At 44.1% G+C, this 23,328-nt stretch overlaps 1 protein-coding gene across 3 annotated transcripts in view; it reads right to left on the reverse strand.

The window, feature by feature from the left end:
- Positions 1-17,801: 17,801 nt before the first annotated feature.
- SLC4A5 (solute carrier family 4 member 5) overlaps positions 17,802-23,328 on the reverse strand; it is a 274,330-nt gene continuing 268,803 nt past the window's right edge. For all 3 annotated transcript variants that reach the window (XM_075346132.1, XM_075346133.1, XM_075346131.1), the window contains 2 exons: positions 22,180-22,247; positions 17,802-18,702 (listed from right to left, as the gene is read on the reverse strand). In XM_075346132.1, the coding sequence (XP_075202247.1) occupies positions 18,537-18,702; positions 22,180-22,247 (234 nt within the window). In that variant the 3' untranslated portion in view covers positions 17,802-18,536. The remainder of the gene's footprint in view (positions 18,703-22,179; positions 22,248-23,328) is intronic.

The following is a 23,328-nucleotide window of genomic DNA, read 5'->3' on the forward strand; positions in this document are numbered from 1 at the left end:
TGTTAAAGAACATTTGCTGGATGCTCAGGCGGCCCAAAGCACTCGGAATAATAGAAAGGCCTCCATCCGGTCTTTTAAACCGGGGGATCGTGTCTTAGTCCTAATACCTACAGCAGAAATTAAGTTCTTAGCCAAATGGCAAGGTCCCTATGAAATCCGGGAGAAGGTAGGGGACGTAAACTATAAGGTGTATCAGACAGGTAGAAGAAAACCTGAGCAAATATACCATGTAAACCTGCTAAAGGCGTGGAAAGACAGGGAATGTATGGTAACTGACGTAATGTTGAACCTAACCTCTTCAGGTGCCTTGACAACTACCAAGGAGAAGTCCCCTGATGATGAATTGGGAGTAAGCATAGGGGATTCTCTCTCAAAACAGCAGAGACGGGAATCTCGGAGGTTAGTGCAGCAGAATACGGATGTGTTCTTAGACCTGCCCGGCCGAACAACCGTAATCCACCATGACATTGTCACCGAGCCTCAAGTAAGGGTACACATGAGGCCATACCGGGTACCAGAAATATAAAAAAACTGACCCGCACATCCAACAAATGTGAACAGGTGCTAACTGAAAAAACATAGTAACTATAAATGCAAACAGTTGCACACTGAAAAAAGCCAAACATTTACCAGGGAAAATATGGCACTGCATTACTGCAAAAGAGAGATATTTAGTTTATGTATTGGCCAATGGATATCTCTGTAATCCGGGAACCTAACTTAAATGCCACTACCTAGATAGTGGCATTTAAGTTAGGTTCCCGGATTACAGAGATATACCTTGCTGTTGGTCTCCGGGCTTACATGCATTGGCCAATACATAAACTAAATATCTCTCTTTTGCAGTAATGCAGTGCCATATTTTCCCTGGTAAATGTTTGGCTTTTTTCAGTGTGCAACTGTTTGCATTTATAGATACCGGGTACCAGAGGCTCGTAGGCAAGCCATTGCGGAGGAGGTAAAAAAATGCTCCAACTAGAGATTATTGAAAAAATCCACGAGCGAATGGGCCAGTCTCATTGTGCTGATCCCGAAACAAGACAGGTATTTAAGATTCTGTAATGATTTCCGAAAGTTAAATGAAGTTTCCAAATTTGATATGTATCCCATGCCCAGGGTCGACGAGCTGACAGAGAGATTGGGTCAGGCCCAGTACTTCACGACTCTCGATCTTACTAAAGGTTACTGGCAGGTGCTGCTGAAAGAGACAGCAAAAGAAAAGACTGCTTTTGTCACGCCAGAGGGGCTCTATCACTATGTCGTCTTACCATTTAGTTTACATGGGGCACCGGCCACGTTTCAGAGATTAATGGACATAGTGTTAGAGCCCCATCAAAAGTATGCCGCCGCATATCTGGAAGACATCATCATCTATAGCAGTGACTGCAGCACCCATCTATCTCAGGTACAAGCGGTAGTGGATTCGCTCAGAGCTGCTGGTCTGATGGCGAATCCACACAAATGTGCTATGGGTCTCAAAGAAGCCCGTTACTTGGGGTATGTGATAGGCCAAGAGATTATCAAGCCCCAAGTGAACAAAATCGAAGCCATTCAAAACTGGCCTTGTCCCCTTACCACAAAACAGGTAAGAGCCTTTTTGTGCATAATGGGGTATTACCGACGGTTCAAACCCAATTTTGCTGGGAGGTCGGCGCCCTTGACCGATCTCTTAAAAGGGAAGAAGTCGGTCATGGTCCACTGGAATACACAAGTACAGGAAGCCTTTCAGGCGCTGAAAGTAGTCCTATGTGATCAGCCTGTCCTTTCCATCCTGACTTTCAAAAGTAGTTTATAATACAGGCCGATGCCTCTGAGGTGGGTCTGGGTGCAGTTCTGTCCCAGGAGGTAGATGGAGAAGAGCATCCGGTCACCTATTTAAGTAGAAAACTCACCCCGGCAAAAAAGAACTATAGCATAGTGGAGAAGGAGTGCCTGGCCATAAAATGGGCACTGGAGTCCCTACACTACTACCTGCTGGGGCGACACTTTCGCCTGGTGACAGACCACTCCCCTTTGGTCTGGATGAGGAATGCCAAGGAGAGAAATGCTAGAGTCACCAGGTGGTTTCTCCCCTTGCAGAACTTTCACTTTTCTGTGGAACACTGGGCAGGGAGGTTGCAGGGCAATGTGGATGCCCAATCCAGAGGCCCCTGTAAATTGAACTGAGGGGGGGGATATGTGAGGCTGTGACAGGGGTAATATTTGAAGGTCGCTATGTGTCCCCCAGAATGTGTCTGGAAACCCTCTGAGTTTGCTATAGCTATTACTGGTAAAGAGAGACGGATTCCTTCCCCAGTCCAGGTTTTGTAACATCCTCATGTCCAGCATTTGGTTTAAATCTTGCAGGGCACATCAGGGTGTGTCTCAGTTGAGAGCCAGGCTTGTTGAAGCAAGCACATGCTGTGTGAGCTGGCTCTGTGTGGAGCGTACACTGGCCAGGTGTGTGAGCCTGGGAGAACCTAAACAGATTCCTGCAGTTAACGGGGTCCTAAGGTAACAAGACTTTTAAGATTTGTCTATATGCACCGGCTGTGATCCGGAAGAGACTTTATTTGACTGTGGAAAACTGGATCTATTTATGCTGCAACAATAAATAGACTGTTGGTGTGAACAAGCTGCTGCCTCACTGCCTCCCGTTTCTGCCCAAGCAACGCTGCTACCTCACAATAGATACCAAGGAAGTGCTGATGAACAGCAGCTGAAAGGGTGAGCAACTCCTCAGGGTCCTAAAGGGAAAGGGATGAAATCAAAACAGAGGAGATACATAGGATACCAAATACATCAGGCAGGAATGATAGAATGACAGGGAGCAGTTTGCGCAGCCAAATTCTGTGACCTTCTATTGCCAGACACCACATGACTATCTGTCACTCTTGACACACCCGTGACATGATGCTAGAGGTTATGGATTTCAACAGAAGTGAGGGGCAAGTTATATCAGTGATTCTTAGAGGTCTCATGATGTTCTGGGACTAGATAGAGGTGAAAAGTAAAGGACACCACTAATAAAAGTATGATTCTAGTTTTGGTCCACTATAACATCACTATATGGCAGTAGTGAAGTGTATGTCTAGCCCTGACTGTGAGAATCGGAGTTTCTTCTCTCTGCCGCACAGGAGTGCAGTCTGCAGCCTCTGGTGCCTTATCTCTGCTGAGACTTGCACTTGGGTTTCTCAAAGCTTAGTATATTTTTTATAACTGTAGCCTTTTAAATAATCTGGCCACACACACCTATGAGCTGCCAATGGAGAGCTGCATCCAATAACAACAAAAATACAATATCCAGTTTCTTTTGTTTGTCAAAATTGCCTATAGTCACATTATACGTACAGTATATGTAATAAACACCTTACTCCACTTTACACAGTGTGCAAAAACTAATAAATATGCACAACAAACATATGGTCAGAAGATGCGCCTACATGTTTTAATGTCACCTTATGACCGCATGTTTGCCATGCATATTTAATCTGCGAGAAACTATTGGAGTCAACAAGTCGGCTCATCACAAGATCTATCAGCTACAAACGCGGCAGTGAAGGCGGCTCTTATGTTTCATAATTATGAGATCACAGATGTTGATGCAAGCACCATGCGATGCACGTTACACAAGTCTGGAATAGTTGCCCAAAAAAAGGTGAAAAAGCATCGACTTCAATGTTGTCAAAAGAAGTGTTGACTCGAGTTAGCAATAAAATACAAAAAGTGTACAGTAGAAGATTTGAAACGGGTGTTATGGAGCAATGAGATGAAAGTCAATAGAGTAGTCTCTCATGGGTGCAAATGGGTCTGGAAACAACGAGGGAAAAAGGGGCTAATAGACTGAGGAATTGAAGGAACTGGCAATTTCGGTGGAGGAAGCCTAATAATATGGGGTTGTTCATAGCCAAAGGCATTGGATAATTCACTAGGATTGATGGTGGTCTCAATGCGAAATTATTTGTGAGTATTCTACACGACAAGTTACTTTGTATACGCAAGTACTATGGGTATGAAAAGGACATTATAGTGTTCAAGCAGGACAACTGGAAGCATACAATGAGATTGGCGAAGAAATGATTCTATGACAATGAAGTAGAGATGCAGGATTGGCCCCACAGTCCCCAGACCTCAACCCAATCAAACACTTGTGGCTAGAGTTGAAGAAGAAGCTGTATACAAACACAATTGAGTCGACCAGAATGCACCAACACTGTGAATATGTAGAAAAGACCTGGGATCAGGTTTTGGTCGAGACATGCTTGAATCTGATCAAGAGTATGCCCAGAAAGATTTAGGCCATGTTGAAAGTAAAAAACTGGATTTACAAAATCATAAAAATTACAATCTAGATTTTTAGGAGCAAAACAGTAATAATGGAGTTAGATAACAAGAATAACTAATTATATGCTAAATAGTTGAAAGTCAAATTTATATATGATTTGGCCAAGGTGATTGTCTATACAATGATGGCAGTCTCACGTTCAAAGCTGTAGTGGATGGTGAGAAACGAAGCCTGAAAGTGAAAAGTTCAAAACATTGTTACCATTTTGCTTGTCAATCTATACAACTGATTCCAAAGCATTGAATATATATATATATATATATATATATATATATATATATATATATATATATACCTTGGTATAGTAATTGCCAAGCTCCCCAATAACACAAGAAAAACTACTAGCTGCCACAACCAATCGCTTATGTAGGCCAATTGTCCTTTACTAGAGATGAGCTTACGCGTTGAAGTTTGGTTCGGCAGCTTCATCTGGACTTTAGATAAAGTTCGGTTTTGGACCTAGATTTGACATGAACCCCAACTGAAGTCAATAATTGGGCAGTATGGGTGTCTGCAGCCAGCCATAAACAGATCACTTCCGGGGGCAGGTGGGCAAGGTTTTTCCAATTTTTCTTGCTGCGCACTACGTCCAAACACGCTGTTGTTACTTCCAGTTCGAGCTGTTCAAATACTGCAAGCGGCTTGCACTGGGCTGTCCAGCGAGGGATAACTGCGCTTGTGGTGTTCATGCAAAAAGTATTCAAACTCAAAATCTAAACTTTTTTTTGTAAAGTCTGTGTTTGGTACAAACACAGAACACCGAACCTCCTGGTTTGCTCATTGGTAGCCTTTATAGATAGCGTATGGCTTCGGTAATGCGAATTATAGAGCAAGATTAACAAAGCTATTAAATTTATATATGTAATCCAAAAAGTAAGCTTTTTATATACTTAAGATGTTACAAAGGGAACAAAACAATAGAGTATATACAGTTACATTAAAATAAAAAAGGAATAACAAAAGTAAATTGCTAAACCTGTGTTACGGAAATGGCTCAGATTTATGGAGGGAATAGCTCTAATGAAACGTGGGACAATCTTAAGCCTGCTTACATGTTACGATTTAGCATATGATATCATATGCGATCGTAACCGCCCCCATCGTATGTGCGGCACGTTCAATTTGTTGAACGTGTCGCACACACGAGTAACCCCCCCGTCATACGTACTTACCCATCCATACGACCTCGATGTGGGCGGCGAACATCCACTTCCTGGAGTGGGAGGGACGTTCGGCATCACATCGACGTCACGCGGCAGCCGGCCAATAGAAGCGGAGGGGAGGAGCTGAGAGGGACGTAAATATCCCGCCCACCTCCTTCCTTCCGCATAGCCGGCGGGAGCCGCGGGACGCAGGTAAGATCTGTTCATCGTTCCCAGGGTGTCACACACTGCGATGTGTGCTGCCCCAGGTACGATGAACAACCTGACGTTCAATTTTTAGGAATTGAACGACGTGCATGCGATGAACGTTTTACCGTTCAATCGCAATCGCACGTAGCTGTTACATGCTACAATGTAACTTACGATGCCGGATGTGCGTCACTTACGATGTGACCCCGCCGACACATTGTAAGATATATTGTAGCATGTAAAGCGCCCTTTACTCAGCATGGCATTGAACAAGGATCATAGTTTGAGATTTGCTTTTATTAACACAAGTTACACCCACATACTTCACCTCTGGTGACTCATAACAGGGCTAATCATGGGATGTGACTTCAGTCTGTAGAAGATTATGAGATCCCCAACTTTCAGGATATATTTGTTCCTGGATGTCCTAGAGTGATGCACTGATATACAATTAAATGAAAATATGCATGTTTTTCCCTTAGGATCACAAAGTTAAAAATATATCTGCCATAAATATTGGCTCAATAGAAACCCCAAAATAAAGTACACACTACCGGGGCCGAAAAGTCTGGAGCATTTTTTTTTAAATTCAGCAAAGCTAGCTTGATATGACACTTTTCAATCCCTAGATATACAGACCTTGTTTCTGCTTCCCAGCAAATAAGTAATGCAATTATTATTATTATTAATAATAATAATAATAATAATAATAATATTTTTTATTTATATAGCGCCAACATATTCTGCAGCACTTTACAATTCAGAGGGGACATATACAGAAAATAAGAGATATTACAGAATAACAAAATTCAACAGAGAGGAGAGAGGACCCTGCTCGCCAGCTTACTATCTATGAGGAAATAGGGAGGCACAAAAGGTAAATTGGGGTGTGGGGGCAGGAGTTTGTCATATATGGTCCAGCCTTCGGTATAATATGGGATTCAAATACAGCTGCATGAACCAGTCAATTTATACATGTACAGGTACAGAGTATCAAAAAATACATGAAGACAAATGCAACCAGAAGATACAGGGGACACGATTTGGAAGAAAGTTTTGTAAGGGGAGAATGGGCATAGTTAGATGAGTGAGGTGAGATGAAAGGCTAGTCTAAAGAAATGCATTTTTAAGGCCCTCTTAAAAGTGTGGAAGTTGGGAATTAATCAAATTGTTCTTGGTAATGTGTTCCAGAGCATTGGTGCAGCTCGCAAGAAATCTAGTAGGCGAGTTCCTAGCTGAACAGAGGCCAGATGTTCTGTTAGTTCTATTTTTCATACTCCAGTTATAATTAAGAAACAACAAAGAGCCAGCACCAATGTGCACTAAGGCATCAAATATTCCAAACTGCATTATAAAAATTTTTTTGAGATTTTTGGCAAAAAATTGCAATTTCTTGAGCTGCTTCGCCACGTCACGGCAAATCTCATTTGAAGCAGTCCTACACTAAAATATTTTTATAAAATGTGCCATGCGGCCTCACATATAAATAGCAGAACTGCTCTCAGCAGCACTCACCTGGTCTATTGCAGTCCCGTACCCATGACTGAGTCATGGCTGTGGGCGGGACAGGTCCAAGCAAATGCTGCATGAAGTATATATATAGCCTGTGGACAAAGCCTGATGACCCAATGTGAACAGTCACCAAACGCCAAAATCTATACAGATGGAATACATCCCAAATTGGGGTGCATAGCAAATTTTTTTTATAATGCAGTTTGGAATATTTGATGCCTTAGTGCACATTGGTGCTGGCTCTTTGTTGTTTCTTTGTTGAATTGGTCGGTGGTTGACCTCCACCTTGCTACGCACCCCAATTTGGGATGTATTCCATCTGTATAGATTTTGGCGTTTGGTGACTGTTCACATTGGGTCATCAGGCTTTGTCCACAGGCTATATATATACTTCATGCAGCATTTGCTTGGACCTGTCCCGCCCACAACCGTGACTCAGTCATGGGTACGGGACTGCAATAGACCAGGTGAGTGCTGCTGAGAGCAGTTCTGTTATTCATGTGTGAGGCCGCATGGCACATTTTATAAAAATATTTTAGTGTAGGACTGCTTCAAATGAGATTTGCCGTGACGTGGCGAAGCAGCTCAAGAAATTGCAATTTTTTGCCAAAAATCTCAAAAAATTTTTTTTATAATGCAGTTTGGAATATTTGATGCCTTAGTGCACATTGGTGCTGGCTCTTTGTTGTTTCTTTGTTGAATTGGTCGGTGGTTGACCTCCACCTTGCTACGCACCCCAATTTGGGATGTATTCCATCTGTATAGATTTTGGCGTTTGGTGACTGTTCACATTGGGTCATCAGGCTTTGTCCACAGGCTATATATATACTTCATGCAGCATTTGCTTGGACCTGTCCCGCCCACAACCGTGACTCAGTCATGGGTACGGGACTGCAATAGACCAGGTGAGTGCTGCTGAGAGCAGTTCTGTTATTCATGTGTGAGGCCGCATGGCACATTTTATAAAAATATTTTAGTGTAGGACTGCTTCAAATGAGATTTGCCGTGACGTGGCGAAGCAGCTCAAGAAATTGCAATTTTTTGCCAAAAATCTCAAAAAATTTTTTTTATAATGCAGTTTGGAATATTTGATGCCTTAGTGCACATTGGTGCTGGCTCTTTGTTGTTTCTTTCCAGTTATAATTAGTCCCATATGTTCAATTTTTGGATGGATATGTCCCCTGTCTAGAGATACCTTATTGGTTTTAATTTCTCTCTTATAACACTTCCCCCTTTTAGAGGTGGCATGGGAGATTGATTTACAGATCGTCTTCCAAGCCCTTCTCACAGCACAACTTCCCTGGATTCCACAAAACCCTCTCTTTCTTGGACTCGAAAATGGGCTTCTCCGTGAGATCACTCAATGCCTCAACACTGTCAGCTATGGGTAGTGCAGTTCAAAAGTCCTGGCTAGAGGTAGCCAGAAGTGGCGTTAAGGCCCCAATCTCACAGGAACCTTCTGGGACCGGCTTTGGCCCAGTTATCTATCTGGGGGATGAGGGCCCAGAAGGCAGCGCATTACCTGCGTTCTCGGCAATCTGACTGCAGGTGACAGTGGCTATGTAGGCTGTCTCCCTTTGAGACAATAACAGCTTTCCATCGGCCTGACTGACTGGGGATAATACTTTTTCGTCAACCTGACAGGCTGGGGAAAACACTTCCCCATCAATCTGACAGGTTATGGGTAACACTTTCCCATCACCCTGACAGGCTCTGGGAAACACTGTCAAATCACTCTGACAGGCTGTGGGTAACACTTTCACACCATTCTGAGAGGTTATGGGAAACACTTTCCTATCACCGTGACAGGCAGTGGGTACCACTTTCCCACCATCATGATAGGTTTTGGGTAACTCCCACTATCCTGACAGGTTATGGGTAAACTCCTTCCCATCATCCTCATAGGCTGTGAGTAACACTATCTTGCCATCCTGACAGGTTATGGGCAACATTGTCCCATCACCTTGATATGCTTTGGGTAACTCTTCCCCAACATCATTACAGGCTGGGAAAAACACTTTCCCCTCCTCCTGTAATACCTCAGGATCGGTGCAAATCATGGAGCAACTGTCAGGTGCCATGTCACTGAACATGGTGACACTCGCAAGATACATGCAACATCTTCCTTGTGGTCACCGTGCTTGTCTCCATCTCTGTTAGCGCCAATTCCTACTCTTTTGAAGAGATCCTCAGCAACATCACCCCACAGCGTGACATGGTTGAGTTCCCTTGTGCAATCAAACACTTTATTATCTTGTACAACATTGATATCCACATCATCAACATTTAGCTTACATGATGTCACACAGAGTTTTGCACAAATTTCGCCGTCTGTCATGGTGGTGATGGGCGCTGATCAGATTGCAGATTCTGACACTCCACCCAGGGCATCAACCTGCTGTGTACTGATTCATAGGCAGGCTATCAAGAGTTAATCTCTGCTGGTCTGCTTGCTCTTTTGGTCAGATGTTGTGGGGAGGCCTATCACATCTGATCCCCCCCCTATTTATGCTGGTTGAAACCTTCCACCCATGATAGCTATAGTTTATTCTATGTTGTTCTGTGAGATGTGGTGTCCTAGACTTACTGGTGAAAGTTGTGCTCTTTACTTGTTACAGTTGTGGAGTTTACCCCTGTTGTTTTGTAGCTTCTTCCCTGCTCTTATTTTCCTCCTAAACCTCTTACTGTATTTACCCTTGTGTGTGCGTGCTGACTTATAGAGTTTCGGTTTTCCCTTGTCTGTCTTTATCTGTGGGTTTCATCACACTCCTGTCCCATCCCTCCCTAACAAACCACTGATGCCGGTATATTAAAAATTCCTTTTTTATTTTACAATCCTACGCATTTCAGAGACATTGCCCGTCTCCTTCTTCAGGAAAAAGAAATCAAGATGATTTCTTTTTCCCTGAAGAAGGAGACAGGCAGTGTCTCTGAAACACGTAGGATTGTAAAATAAAAAAGGAATTTTTAATATACCGGCATCAGTGGTTTTTAGCGCGGCATAAATCCGCTTTCCTCTGTCATCTATATTGAACCACGTTACCCACGGGGCCGCTGCTGAACCACGCGGACGCTCACATATGCGCATAAGGGGTTGTGACTGACACAACCACACCAGGTGAGTGTACCTCTCTTTATATTACCAACCATCATATTGGGTAAGACCCTATTGCGCCTTTTGTTCCCATCTCCAGCAGTTACTATCACTCCCTAACGGAAGGGGGAATCATATAAGGACTGGTTAGGAGCAGGGCCAGGAAGGAGACTCAGACCTCTCCACCATCAGGAGTATCACTGAGGTTAGGGATAGCATAAGCCCACTAGCTTGAGGGACAGCCCAGGAGCCTCGGTTTCCCCCTATCCCATTGTTATTGTGACATGTAAACTACCAGATCATCAGAGAGGGTTGTCAGGAATATATTGAGTGACTAACCGTCCCAAATCAGCGCCCAAGACATTTGTCGGGAGTGTCTTGGACACCCCCATTTCCCTTAATCCCCTACCAACAACCCCGATCTAGGAGAATTCGGGCCATTGCAAAGGTCGGTGAACACCCCCAATCCTTTTGACAGTCATGGTCTTGCCAGATATAAGTCCGTCATGAATCACAAATTCAGGGCAGATGAGAGTTCATTCTGCCCCGGTGTCCTTAACCTCCACAGTAATGGTGTCGCCCACAGTTTCAAGTTTTCATGGGCTCCCAACTGCTTCATCCACAAAAGCACAGCTGCACAAGGTTCCTGGGCCTCAGATGTGGGGTTCTCTTCTGCCTCTTCGGGCAGGTTAGGCTAATATGTAACAGTTGGTTGCAGGTATAGCACCAGCGGGAGTCAGATACAGGCAGATGGGGCAAGACCTCCCAAAGATCAGCTGGCATGGGCATTAACTGTCAGCTTACAATCTTTCCAGCTGGCATCGACTGGCTTCCACATCTCAGGCGTACAATTGGCCAAATAAATATCGGCTATCTGTGCTACCTTGGCTGCTTTCTTTGGCTCCTGGTCCTTCACAAACTGTCACACCTCCACAGGACAAAGATGCAGAAACTGTTCTTCACCATCAGCTACTTCAATTAGTCGAAGATGGTAACTGTTTGTCCCTGGACCTCCTGCTCATATTGTTTATGAGTCTGTCTACCACATCACCGTAGCTGTTGTGTGGTCCACATCAGAGGGTTCGGAGTCTTTTGCGGTACCTCATGATCTCCATCTTAAGGCTGCTTTACACGGTACGACCGATTGTGCAATTTCACAATCGATCGTACCCGCCCCCGTCCTTTTTGCGCCACGGGCAAATCGCTGCCCGTGGCGCACAAAGTCGGTAACCCCCGTCACACGTACTTGCCTCTCGTGCGACCTCGCTGTGGGCGGCGAACGTCCACTTCCTGGAGTGGGAGGGACGTTCGGCGTCACAGCGACGTCACATGGCCATCAGCCAATGGAAGCGGAGGGGCGGAGATGAGCGGGACGTAAACATCCCGCCCACCTCCTTCCTTCACATAGCCGGCGGTGGCCGCGTGACGCAGGTGAGCTGCTGTTCATCGTTCCCGGGGTGTCACATGGAGCGGCATGTGCTACCCCGGAAACGATGAACAACTAAATTAAACAATATTATGGGAACCTAGCGAGCAGTACACGACTCACGATTTGTGAGCGATACTGCGTTGCTAGGAGGTGTCACACAGGCCGGCATCGTCAGCGATGCCGGATGTGCGTCACAAAAACCGTGACCCCGATGATCTATCGCACGATAGATTTTCTGATGTAAAGCAGCCTTTAGTCTCAAGGGAGAGTGACAAACACCTTTAGAGCTTTGCCATGTAACCCTGGGGTTAAGAATTATCCCCACTGATCATCGGGCAACTGGTACTGTCTGCAAGTCTTTTCAAATTCCCTCAGAAATATGTCCAAATCCACATTCTTGTCCATAACAGAAAAATGCTCAGAGTTTAAAGGTGTTAATATTAGTGGACTCTGTTCAGTGAGGTAGAATGCTGCATCTTGGGTTGCTTCAACTGCAGCTTGTGGTCTCACTGAGCTTGCCACTCTTGCGCTGCAGCCTCTCGTTCAGCTTGTCATTCTGCAGCCTCTCGTTCAGCATGCGTTCTGCAAACACATTCTCTGCTTTGCATTCTTGTAGCACCAGCTGCAGGCACACTTGAGGGTCACATCCTCTCATTTGCTGCAGAATCAGTGGCACACAAGAGTTCATTCCACTTTGGGATCTGTGGTTGCTGCTAGCCCCATCTGAGTCAGACTCTTCTGGAACCAGATACATAGCTAGGTCTCCTGGTGCTCCACTGGTCCCAGGTTCTGGTGCCACATTGTGCTGGTCTCTGGCATCATCCTCCACCAAGGCACAGATCAACATTTCTCTAGTTTTGTTGGACCCTTTAAGACCTCGCTCTTCACACATACGAAACTGCAACGCTTTCTTATGCCTCTTTATATTCAGCTGCCTTCTTAGTAGTCATCTGCCAAATAAAAGATAGAATAGAAAAACAAGAAAGGGGAAGGGGTGTAACTGCTACATGTATAGTAATGTCCCAGGTATAATTAACACTAAGTTTGATCCTCAAAACTCTGCACAGAATCCTCGCAGGGTCTGTGCAAGTTTTTAGTGACAGGAATGATTGCTCAAACTAAATCACTAATGCACTATAATCCCACCACTTCCCACCAATATGTCATGAACAGCCCTGGAGATCAGGAGATATCCCACTGCTGGCACAAATAAGTCACAGTGAGCACGCCACTGCCTCCAGTCGTCAGCATAATACGCAACTGGATGACAATTCATGGTAAGGCGACGACTGCTTTCACTGCTAGGCCGATTATTGGGAACTCACACTACTGTATATATGCAACCGAGTCTATCGCATGGAATATATGTCTTGATACAGTCACTTCCAAGCTCCATAATAACACAAGAAAAACTACTAGCTGCCACCACCAATCACTTATGCAGGCTGTATGGCTGTCACAGATAGTGTATGGCTTTGGGGATTCAGTTTATAGAGCAAGAGTAACAAAGCGATTCAATTTTATATATTTAATCTGAAAAGTAGGTAGTGTTTCTAAACAAAAGATGTTACAAAAGGAGACAAAACATTACAGCATATACAATCACATAAAATAAAAAAGGAATAGCGAAAAAAAAATACTAAACCTGTGATTTTGTTTAAGTTGAAACACAAAGAAGTCCATAGCCGTTTTATGACTGTTAAATACTTTTACATTTATTTTATTTTTTATTTTACATTAGACAAATACTGAATTCGAAGCACTGTGATTATCCATTTTCTGAAATTATATTACCATTTTAGTTTCTGTACATAGGACTTCTGTTAGTTACCAGTCAGATAAGTGTGAATCTGGAGGCTAAGGTTTATTGAGGTGAACTGACAACTGGTTACATCCACTGCGCGCCTGCTCTGCCCAGATAGTCATTTTTATGTGTCTGCAACGCATTATGTCTTATGCTTTCCAAACATCTTAATTGCTCCCCATCAATTTTGAAGGGGAAATCTTTTCAGAGGAGGTGAAGACATGCTTGGAGTCTCACAGATTGGACACATGGACCCTTATTTAAAATGGATTTGTGTATGGCTTATTGAAACCCTCTGGGTCCGTGTGCCATCCATGCTTAGTGCGAATGTACAGCAATACATAACTGTCTTAGATTTGCTTTTCAGGCACACAAACACAAAAGATGCAACAAATTTGTCAAAAGTCCTATTCTGCATAAAAAAATCCATTGCATTGTATTAATTTTATTCCAATGTACTTTTCATGAAAGGAAAGCTATTATCAGAAAATTATCTTCTCTTTGTCAGGTTTTCATGTTAAGTTAAATTTGTTTTTTAAACTTTTTTTGCAATTTATTTTGTCTATATCATATGCTGAAAAAAAAAAAATAGAAATTTTGCAATTTTCACTTTGTCACTGGAGATTTTTTTAGACTGTAATTTCCTGTAGCTTCAGGAAACAATACATGTACATAGCCACAATGGTCAGACTCCAACCTTATCTTTTTCTACTGAAATAACTAATGAGCTCTTGAAAAGGTCATTGTGCAGAGAAGGAAAACAGGGTCAGCCATGACATCACATAATGGAGTGGTGGATCTTGTGTCAAATATGAGTCTAATGGTCATGTCACACACAACGACAACGACGACGACGTCGCTGCTAAGTCACAATTTTCTGTGACGTAGCAGCGACCTTGCTAGCGATGTCGCTGTGTGTGACATCCAGCAATGACCTGGCCCCTGCTGTGAGGTCGCCGGTTGTTGCTGATTGTCCTGGACCATTTTTTGGTCGTTGCTCTCCCACTGTGAAGCACACATCGCTGTATGTGACAGCAAGAGAGCAACAAACTGAATGTGCAGGGAGCAGGCAGCCGGCTTCTGCGGACGCTGGTAACCAAGGTAAATATCGGGTAACCAAGCAAAGGCTTGGTTACCCGATATTTACCTTCGTTACCAGCGTCCGCAGCTTCTTGAAGCCGGCTGCCTGCTCCCTGCACACGTAGCCAAGGTACACATCGGGTAACTATAAGCAAAGCGCTTTGCTTATTAACCCGATGTGTACTCTGGGTACGAGTGCAGGGAGCCAGCGCTAAGCGGTGTGCGCTGGTAACCAAGGTTAATACCAGGTAACCAAGCGAAGCACTTTGCTTAGTTACCCGATATTTACCTTAGTTACCAAGCGCAGCATCACTTCCACGCGTCGCTGCTGGCTGGGGCCTGGTCACTGGTCGCTGGTGAGATCTGCCTGTTTGACAGCTCACCAGCGACCATGTAATGATGCAGCAGCGATCCTGATAAGGTCAGATCGTCGTCGTGCTGCTGCTGCGTCACTAAGTGTGACCTAAGCTTAAGGGCTCAGTTACACTTGCGTATAGCTTCCGATGTGAGAGCATTGGAAGCGATATACTAATGACCCTCTGCTGCGAGCGTTAGCTGTGGGTCATGTGACTGTGATGCGATCATATCACAGCTGCAGAGAAGAGGAAAGTAGCACTTTCTCCCCATCTCCTCCCCGGCCTGTCTCAGTTTACATCGCTCTGCACTCGGGTGACATGTCAGTGCAGTGTAATGTTTCAAAAGCTCCCATAGACTTGTATGGGGGTGTGTGAGCCGAGACTCGCTGACAAAACGCAGCATGCTGCGATTCATTTCTCAGGCCGCTGTGGCATGAGAAATCAATCACAGATGGACACTGCCCCATAGTTTTGCACTAGTGCAAGGGCAATCTGATGTTTTATCGGGCTGCACTCGTCTGTACAAAGCGCAAGAAGAACCACACCCTAAAGCCCACTTTACATGCTACGATATTGGTACCAATATTGCTAGCGAGCGTACCCGCCCCCCTCAGTTGTGAATCACGGGCAAATCGCTGCCCGTGGCGCACAACATCGTTATTCTCGTCACACATACTTACCTGCCTAGCAACGTCGCTGTGGCCGGCGAACCGCCTCCTTTCTAAGGGGGCGGTTTGTTCGGCGTCACAGCGACGTCACTAAGCTGCTGCCCAATAGAAGCGGAGGGGTGGAGATGAGTGGGACGAACATCCCGCCCACCTCCTTTCTTCTTTATTGCCGGCGGCCGCAGGTAAGCTGTAGTTCCTCTTTCCTGCGGTGTCACACGTAGCGATGTGTGCTGCCGCAGGAACGACGAACAACCTGCGTCCTGCAACAGCAACAATAACTGGGAAAGGAACGACGCGTCAACGATCAGGTAAGTAATTTTGATCGTTAACGGTCGTTTCTGCGTTTCACACGCAATGACGTCGCTAACAAGGCCAGATGTGCGTCACGAATTCCGTGACCCCAACTACATCTCGTTAACGATGTCGTTGCATGTAAAGCCCCCTTTAGAGTCTGTTTACACAGACCAACTGTCAGCATGATGTGACCGCTGGTCAGTAAACATTTACTGATCAGCGGTTGTCAGACCAAAGTAAGCGATGTGCACTAGTGATTTACTGTAAATTGCTAAATGCACACATGCTGCCATAGTTCTTGGCAGTACGAGTCTTGTATACATAGGACAATCCATAATCATCGTTTGTTGTACAAAAGATTATTTCATGAGATGAACAAGTGGTTTTCTTATTGATCAGTTGATTGGCAGCTTTTGAAACAAGTGTTTTTAATAACGCTCGTTAGCAATTATCTTGCAGTGTAAATGACCCCTAAAATAGCCTTGGTTTCTAGTTTGTAAATTGTAAGATTAACAATTTTGTCTTTTAATAAAGATCATAATATGAAAAAAATGATCATTAAAAAAACATAAAACCTGATTTACACAATAAAGGAAGACCATGAGTTCAGAGGATGGCAATGATCAGTCCATAGTGTGATTGGTATGACTAATGGCTGGAACAGCCTGAAACACGCAATTCCATGAATTCTCCTGTGTTTGTATTATTTTACAAAGAGGAAAATAAAGTGTTTTTTATTCCTTGATGCTGGATTCTCCTATTTTTGATTTAAGCAGTAGGTCATTTTCTGATTATTGCTTCCCTTTAAAGTCTGTTCAAGCCCATGTCTAAATTAGAAAATGTAAGGATAGATTTTTAATTTACCAACATGGTTCACCCCCCACAGTCAGAAGTTCATTGAAGCTCCTGACCAGTCCTGTACAAATCTAGAATGAAGGATCATACTTCTGACAACTCATCTGCTCTATTATTAAAAGGAATCTGTCACCAGGTTTTTGCTACCTAATCTGAGAACAGCATAATGTAGGGGCGGAGACCCTGATTCCAGCTATATATTAGTTATCGGGCTGCTGGGTGGAGTTTGGCGAACAGAAAAGTAGAATGGAAAGGCACTCACCGAGTTTATAGTGTCCAAAAATCCTTTATTCCATCATTAGATAAAACAGTGTAGGCAATGGGGGAGAGGGGGTGCGCACGAGGCACGTCGGACGACGGCCGTTTCACGTCTCTATACGACGCTTCTGCGGGTCCACAGAAGCGTTGTAAAGAGACGCGAAACGGCCGTTGTCCAACGTGCCTTGTGTGGACCCCCCCTCCCCCATTGCCTACACTGTTTTATCTAATGATGAAATAAAGGATTTTTGGACACTATAAACTCGGTGAGTGCCTTTCCATTCTACTTTTCTATGTTCTACAAGTGTTTTTCTTGTGAAAAGAGCACCATGGTTTTTTCCTCTCATGAGCCAGTACTTAATGGACAGATTCGGTGTATATGACTTCAGAATGCAGACCATTAACCGCTGAATGTGGATAGTGCCCAGTATTTCCTCCTCTGTTTCATCACTGCCTCAGGAGTTTGGCTAAAATCTCTGTTTTATCAGCAGGAGATTATCATTAGAGGACTAGTAATCTGTTGCAAGGTAATCAAGCATATTCCTGAGCTCTGGATAACCCTGCTCCCAACGCTGACTTGCAGCTTCCTGTGTGAACTGTACATGGGCATAGGACCTGCCAATCAGTGATGTGGGCGGAGTCATAGAAGGCTCAATATTCAGAGAACTGCTAGATCTGCAGCAGATAAAACAGTGAATTTATCAAAATGACAGCAAGCAGCCTAATAAATGACACATCACTGGAGTCAGGGTCTCTGCCCCTACATTATGCTGCTCTCAGATTGGGGGAGCAAATATTTAGTGAAAGATTCCATTGAAATATGAATAATATTAGCAGCAAGGAGAATTAGACATAATCATAATGGACACTAAACTAGTCAAATCAAGACGATCACCATGGATGTCACATATTTCAGCAGAATAATTCATTTTGGTCATAAATACATTTATTTCTGCCATCAATTATCATCATAGCAAGTGAACTAATAGGAAGGAGACAAAACTATAGCATAATGCAAGATAACATTACCCTCCATGTCATATACATACAGCACTGTGTACTAGCTGACAGTCCTGGATATTGTGAGCCAATATATCCAAAATGAAATCATTCAAATCCTGTACAATAATCTCCTGCCTCTTGTTGTGCCGAAAAAACAAGCAAGAAAAGAAGACTGGAAGAAGGAGAAAGCAATAAATAAGACAACATAACAGAACTTCTATGAGCCCCATGATCAGTGCTGCCCTGGGCAGGTGCCTATATTACCAATACAGAAAGACCAGTTCTGATTGAATGATTGTGGACCTCAAATTACCAGCGGCAGAGAAGAGGCTGCAGCTAGTGGATTTGTTTCTGCAGAATTGCTTTTGACCTTTTAGGAAAAAATATAAATCACAATAGTCCTTTATACACAGCGTCTGGAAGGAGACCCAGATGTCCTAGTGTCACATCTCAACACAGTTCCAGGATGTAGGGGACATGGACGTCCAGACGGGATCTGCTACGACTGCTATAAGGTGGTTTCACTGCCTCGATCTCTAGGATTCTTCTCAAGGTCGGAGTCATCATACTCTGAATCCATCTCGATCTTCACTTGGGGAACAGCACTGGCGACGTTTCTAGGGTAGCCGATAGCTGGAGAGGAAGGGCAGGAGATCTTCAGGTGGAGGGTAATGCTGTAGTACGAAAAATCATTGGAAAGATGAGAAGCTCTGGATCACTTAAAGGAACACTTGCAAAAAGGGTTAAAAAGATTATGGGCTATCGTGTATCTTCTTTGTTTCATGGGGTTTTCTTAAGTTCTCAATGTCCAATCATTGTGACCATTAGGCTGCTTTCATACATCCGGTGTTTGCAGTGTGGCTCAATCTGGCTCAAAAACCTATGCAACGGATGCGGCAAAAAAAACCTGATCCGTTGCATAAGTTTTTCCATGCGGCCCGTCCGTTTTTTGACGGATTCGGCTTGATACTGAGCATGCGCAGTGCAAAAATCCGCATCCGGCGTCCGGATGCGGTTTTTGCCGCAGGACGCTGCATCCGGCGTCCATAGGCTTGCATTGTAAATCGCGCCAGATCTGGCGCGATGTGTTTTTTTCGCCGCACAAAAAAACGTGCCAGGCAACGTTCCATCCGGCCACCGCATGGGCTAAATATGCCGCATCCGGCAAAAACCGGACGCAACGCAAGGCCATGCGGCACAATACGACGCTAATGCAAGTCTATGCGGAAAAAACGCAACCGGCAGCAAAAAAAGGTTGCGTTTTTTCTGCAAAGCGCCGTATTGTGCCGCTCAGCAAAAACTGGATGTGTGAAAGCAGCCTTTCCGATCCCGAGAACAGTTTGCAAGTATGCATGATCGGCCAACGTTCCAGTCACACCACGCTCGTCAGTGCCATGGTTTTTGTGATGAGTGGGAAGTTTTCCCCAATCCAGTTGATAGGGGGTAACTTACAACCTTGAGAATGCACCATTAACCAGCAGAACTTTGCTGAGACAATGCTGAGATTATATTTCTTTGAACTAATGTACAATGAAATATATTCCACTTGTCAAATTTTAGGAATTCCTTTACGAGAAAACTAGGACTTCATTTTGTTTGCATGAACATCCCTATTCTCAGTCAATGACCTTTTATTGACAGGTCAATCTTCATCCACTCCCGATTCTGTCCCCTGATTGCATCGATAGCAAATATGTGTATTTGTATTTTTTCATTGTTTTATTTTTAATGGGGCGAAAGGGGGGGATTTTAGTTTTATTTTTTACACTATGTATAGTGACAATCATAATCTCTTGTAAACTCCAACTAAATGTTGGCTTTCACAGGAGCTCTGTGATAACAGGTACGTGGGTCATCAGCAGAACCCGGGCTATCATGGCAACCCAGTAGTGCCCCATGATCACGCCACACTGCTGCGTGTTATATGTCGCTGTCAGAGATTAACAGCGTCATTGAAGAGGTTAACAGCTCCGATCTACCTTTGGCTGTTACAGGCATATGATGGCTGATTAAATAAGCCATCATCTGCCAGGAAAGATGCGGGCATGGTGTGTGAGCTCACATCAATGTCAGGGACACGACCTTTGATGTACATGCACACCAAAAGTTGTGAAGAAGTTAAAAAATAAGCAAAAAATGGAATACTCAGGAGCAATGGGAATAAAATAAGAGCTAAATCTGCCCAATATTGGTCACAGTTAAAGGTAATCTGTCACCCCATTTGAAGTATCTAACCTATTATTATGAGCATACAGGAAATATAGTACTGAAAATAATCATACCTGTGTACCTCATATCAGATGCTTTCTTGTGTAAAAATCATCTTTTATCCCCCTATGTAAGTGAGGTCTTCCAGGCTATGGGACTGATGCCGCCTGGGAGATAGCACTGCCTCTTTGCTCCATTAGGGTATGTGCGCACGTTGCTTTTTACCTGCTTTTTACCTGCTTTTTTGCTGCTTTTTCTTCTGCGCTGTTTAATGCCAAAATGGATGTGTTCTTCTATTCAAGCAAAGTCTATGGGAATTTGGGTTTCTTGTTCACACTATGTTGTTCAAAATGCTGCCTTTTTGAGGCAGAACTTTGGTCAAAAACTCAGCTTTTCAAAGAAGCAACATGTCAATTGTTTTTGCCATTTGGGTTTTGCACTGCAAAGCTGAGTTTTTGACCAAAGTTCTGCCACAAAAAGGCAGCATTTTGAACAACATAGTGTGAACAAGAAACCCAAATTCCCATAGACTTTGCTTGAATAGAAGAACACATCCATTTTGGCATTAAACAGCGCAGAAGAAAAAGCAGCAAAAAAGCAGGTAAAAAGCAACGTGCGCACATACCCTAAGTGTACCTGTCTCATCACATCAGCATCACATTATCCCTGTGACATCTAGTTGTGGTCCTGAAATCCTGTGTACCGCAAATACCGGCATTCCACTGTAGTGTCATGCTCTTTTATGGGCATTGGCTTCATGTTTCTTCTGTGCAGGCGCCGGATCACTGGAGTGAATGTAGCAGTGAGGTCGGGGACACATGGGGATTACTGCGATCCCCTAGCATGACACTCAGCACACGCTGGCAGTACAGCAGAGCCGAGTGTCATGCTAGTGTCCCTGCGACTGAGATCCGACAGTGCGAGCGGACCTCAGCTGCGGGGGGCGGGCCCGCACTGAGGAGGGGCGGGCTGGCGCTGCAGAGGGGAGGGAGGGATTTCTCTTCCTCTCTCCTCTGTTGCCGGCTATGGCGATTCTCGCTTTGCACACGCGGTACACTGATGTACCGCGAGTGCAGTGCGATTTTTCTCTCACCCCATACACTTGAATGGGTGCGAGAGAAAAGAGTCTCGCATTACAATCGCAGCATGCTGTGATTGTTTTCTCGGTCCGATTAGGGCTGAGAAAATAATCGCTCATGTGTGCTGACACACAGGCTAGAATTGGTTCGAGTGGAATGCGATGTTTTATCGCATCCCACTTGCACCGTTTTTCTCGCCGTGTGGCTTAGGCCTGACTCTCCGGCACCTGTGCAGAAGAAACATGAAGCCAATGCCTATAGCGGAGCAGAACACTTCAGTGGAACGTCGGCAATTGCGGTGCGCAGGCGCGGAATTTAGAGGGATAAAATATTATTTTATCACAAGAAGGCATCTGATATGACACACACAGGTAGGTCATTTTTCAGCCATCTATTTATTACCTGTATGCCTTTATTAATAGGTTAGATACGTCAAATGGGGGTAACAGATGCCCTTTAAATGAAGAATATTTGGGGGATGGACCTTTTTAGAGTTCGGGTGTGGTGATAGGGGGACAGTGAGAAGTGATAAGTCTTATCGCTCAAGGTCAGCGACTCGGGCACAGAAAGGGCTGTGGAGAACAGAATCTTGAATTGATGAGACAAGTCCTAAATTTGGGGACTGTCAAAGAAACTCCCGCCTGTCAAGTGTCAGTAAAGTGTGAGTGAAGTGTCAGACTGTGTTGGTGACATCTGAATACAATAGCCATTGCATTGCTATCATCTGATTCATGCTGCCCGATCAGAACCTGGCTCCATTATTACTTATAGGTAAGTTTTTCTCCAAAACGCATCGATGGCAGAGAAAATCTACTTTAATATGTCAGATCTAGAATAAATAACTATAAAGTGATGTTCACCCACCTGCGATCCATATCAGATCCATTTGCAGAGGAATCTGAATGCAGCGCCCCCGGATGGCCGGTTCTTTCCTATTTAATAGAAAAAACACTTCAAGTTAGCGGATTGTGTTTTTAGCCAGGACTGTACATCGTATACTGATGCTGCCATCTACAGGTTTTCTGATAAAAATAAGAATCACTTCTATTGAAGGCAAATTGCAAGACACAAGCTCGACTCCCGTGTCATTGCTACATATAATAGTGTTATGTGACAACAACATCGTCAGATAACTCAGAAATCATCGTCAACTAAGAATCAATAGGATTCTAGAACTTGCTGTGAACCCATAGTTACCAACAGTCCTGAATGTAAATGAAGGCATGTCCAGGTCCCAAAGATATGGGGTTTACATAAATCCTACCCAAAGAGGACATTCCTGCCTGGTTTGGACCAGTCCTGGAGTGGGGACAGAGTAGGGTCTAAATGTACCCAGTTTACAAGAGCCAAAATTCATTGGCACCACTTGAAGCTTGTTGGCCTCGTTTTGTTTTCTCATGTGGACCCGGGTGTGACTGCAAACCCCATAGAGGAATATTAGAGAAAGGAGAAAAATACATAGCTAATGTAAAAAATGAGTAAAAAGATGTAGGCATTGCATTACTGCTTTGGAAATATTGACAAAAAGAGATTTTTGAAATGCAATGCCAATGTATCCTTATATTATTGAGCGTCACTGGATAAGCTTTTGTAGTTATGTTGTTTTTTCGGATGGCGTCTGTTCACATTTGTGGAAGCAGCTGGTCAGTTTTCTGATATAGTTGCAAGCCCCATAGAGACACAACCGCAGCAGTTTACAGTGGTGGCTGTAGCCATGCCCTGGCACTGACTGACAGCCGGCTCTGTACTGATGCCAGGGGTGTGGTTACAGCCGCCGCTCACTATGGAGCAATGACTGAAAGTGCTCCACGGCGCCTCTATAACTGAAAGCCCAAGGCTTCCAGGAAAAATAAAGTTAATTTCCTCCCAGTTACCAGGTTCTCAGAGCGGTGGCCGGGCAGTTTTAGAACTCTATTAGACCGCAGATTAACCCCATATCTACAGATTAATGTTTTTTTTTAACAAGTTTAAAGATCATACTTTAAGGCCTTATTCACGCATCAGTATTTTTGA

This window comes from Anomaloglossus baeobatrachus, chromosome 4 (genome assembly GCF_048569485.1).
Source record: "Anomaloglossus baeobatrachus isolate aAnoBae1 chromosome 4, aAnoBae1.hap1, whole genome shotgun sequence".
In the NCBI taxonomy this organism is placed as follows: domain Eukaryota; kingdom Metazoa; phylum Chordata; class Amphibia; order Anura; family Aromobatidae; genus Anomaloglossus; species Anomaloglossus baeobatrachus.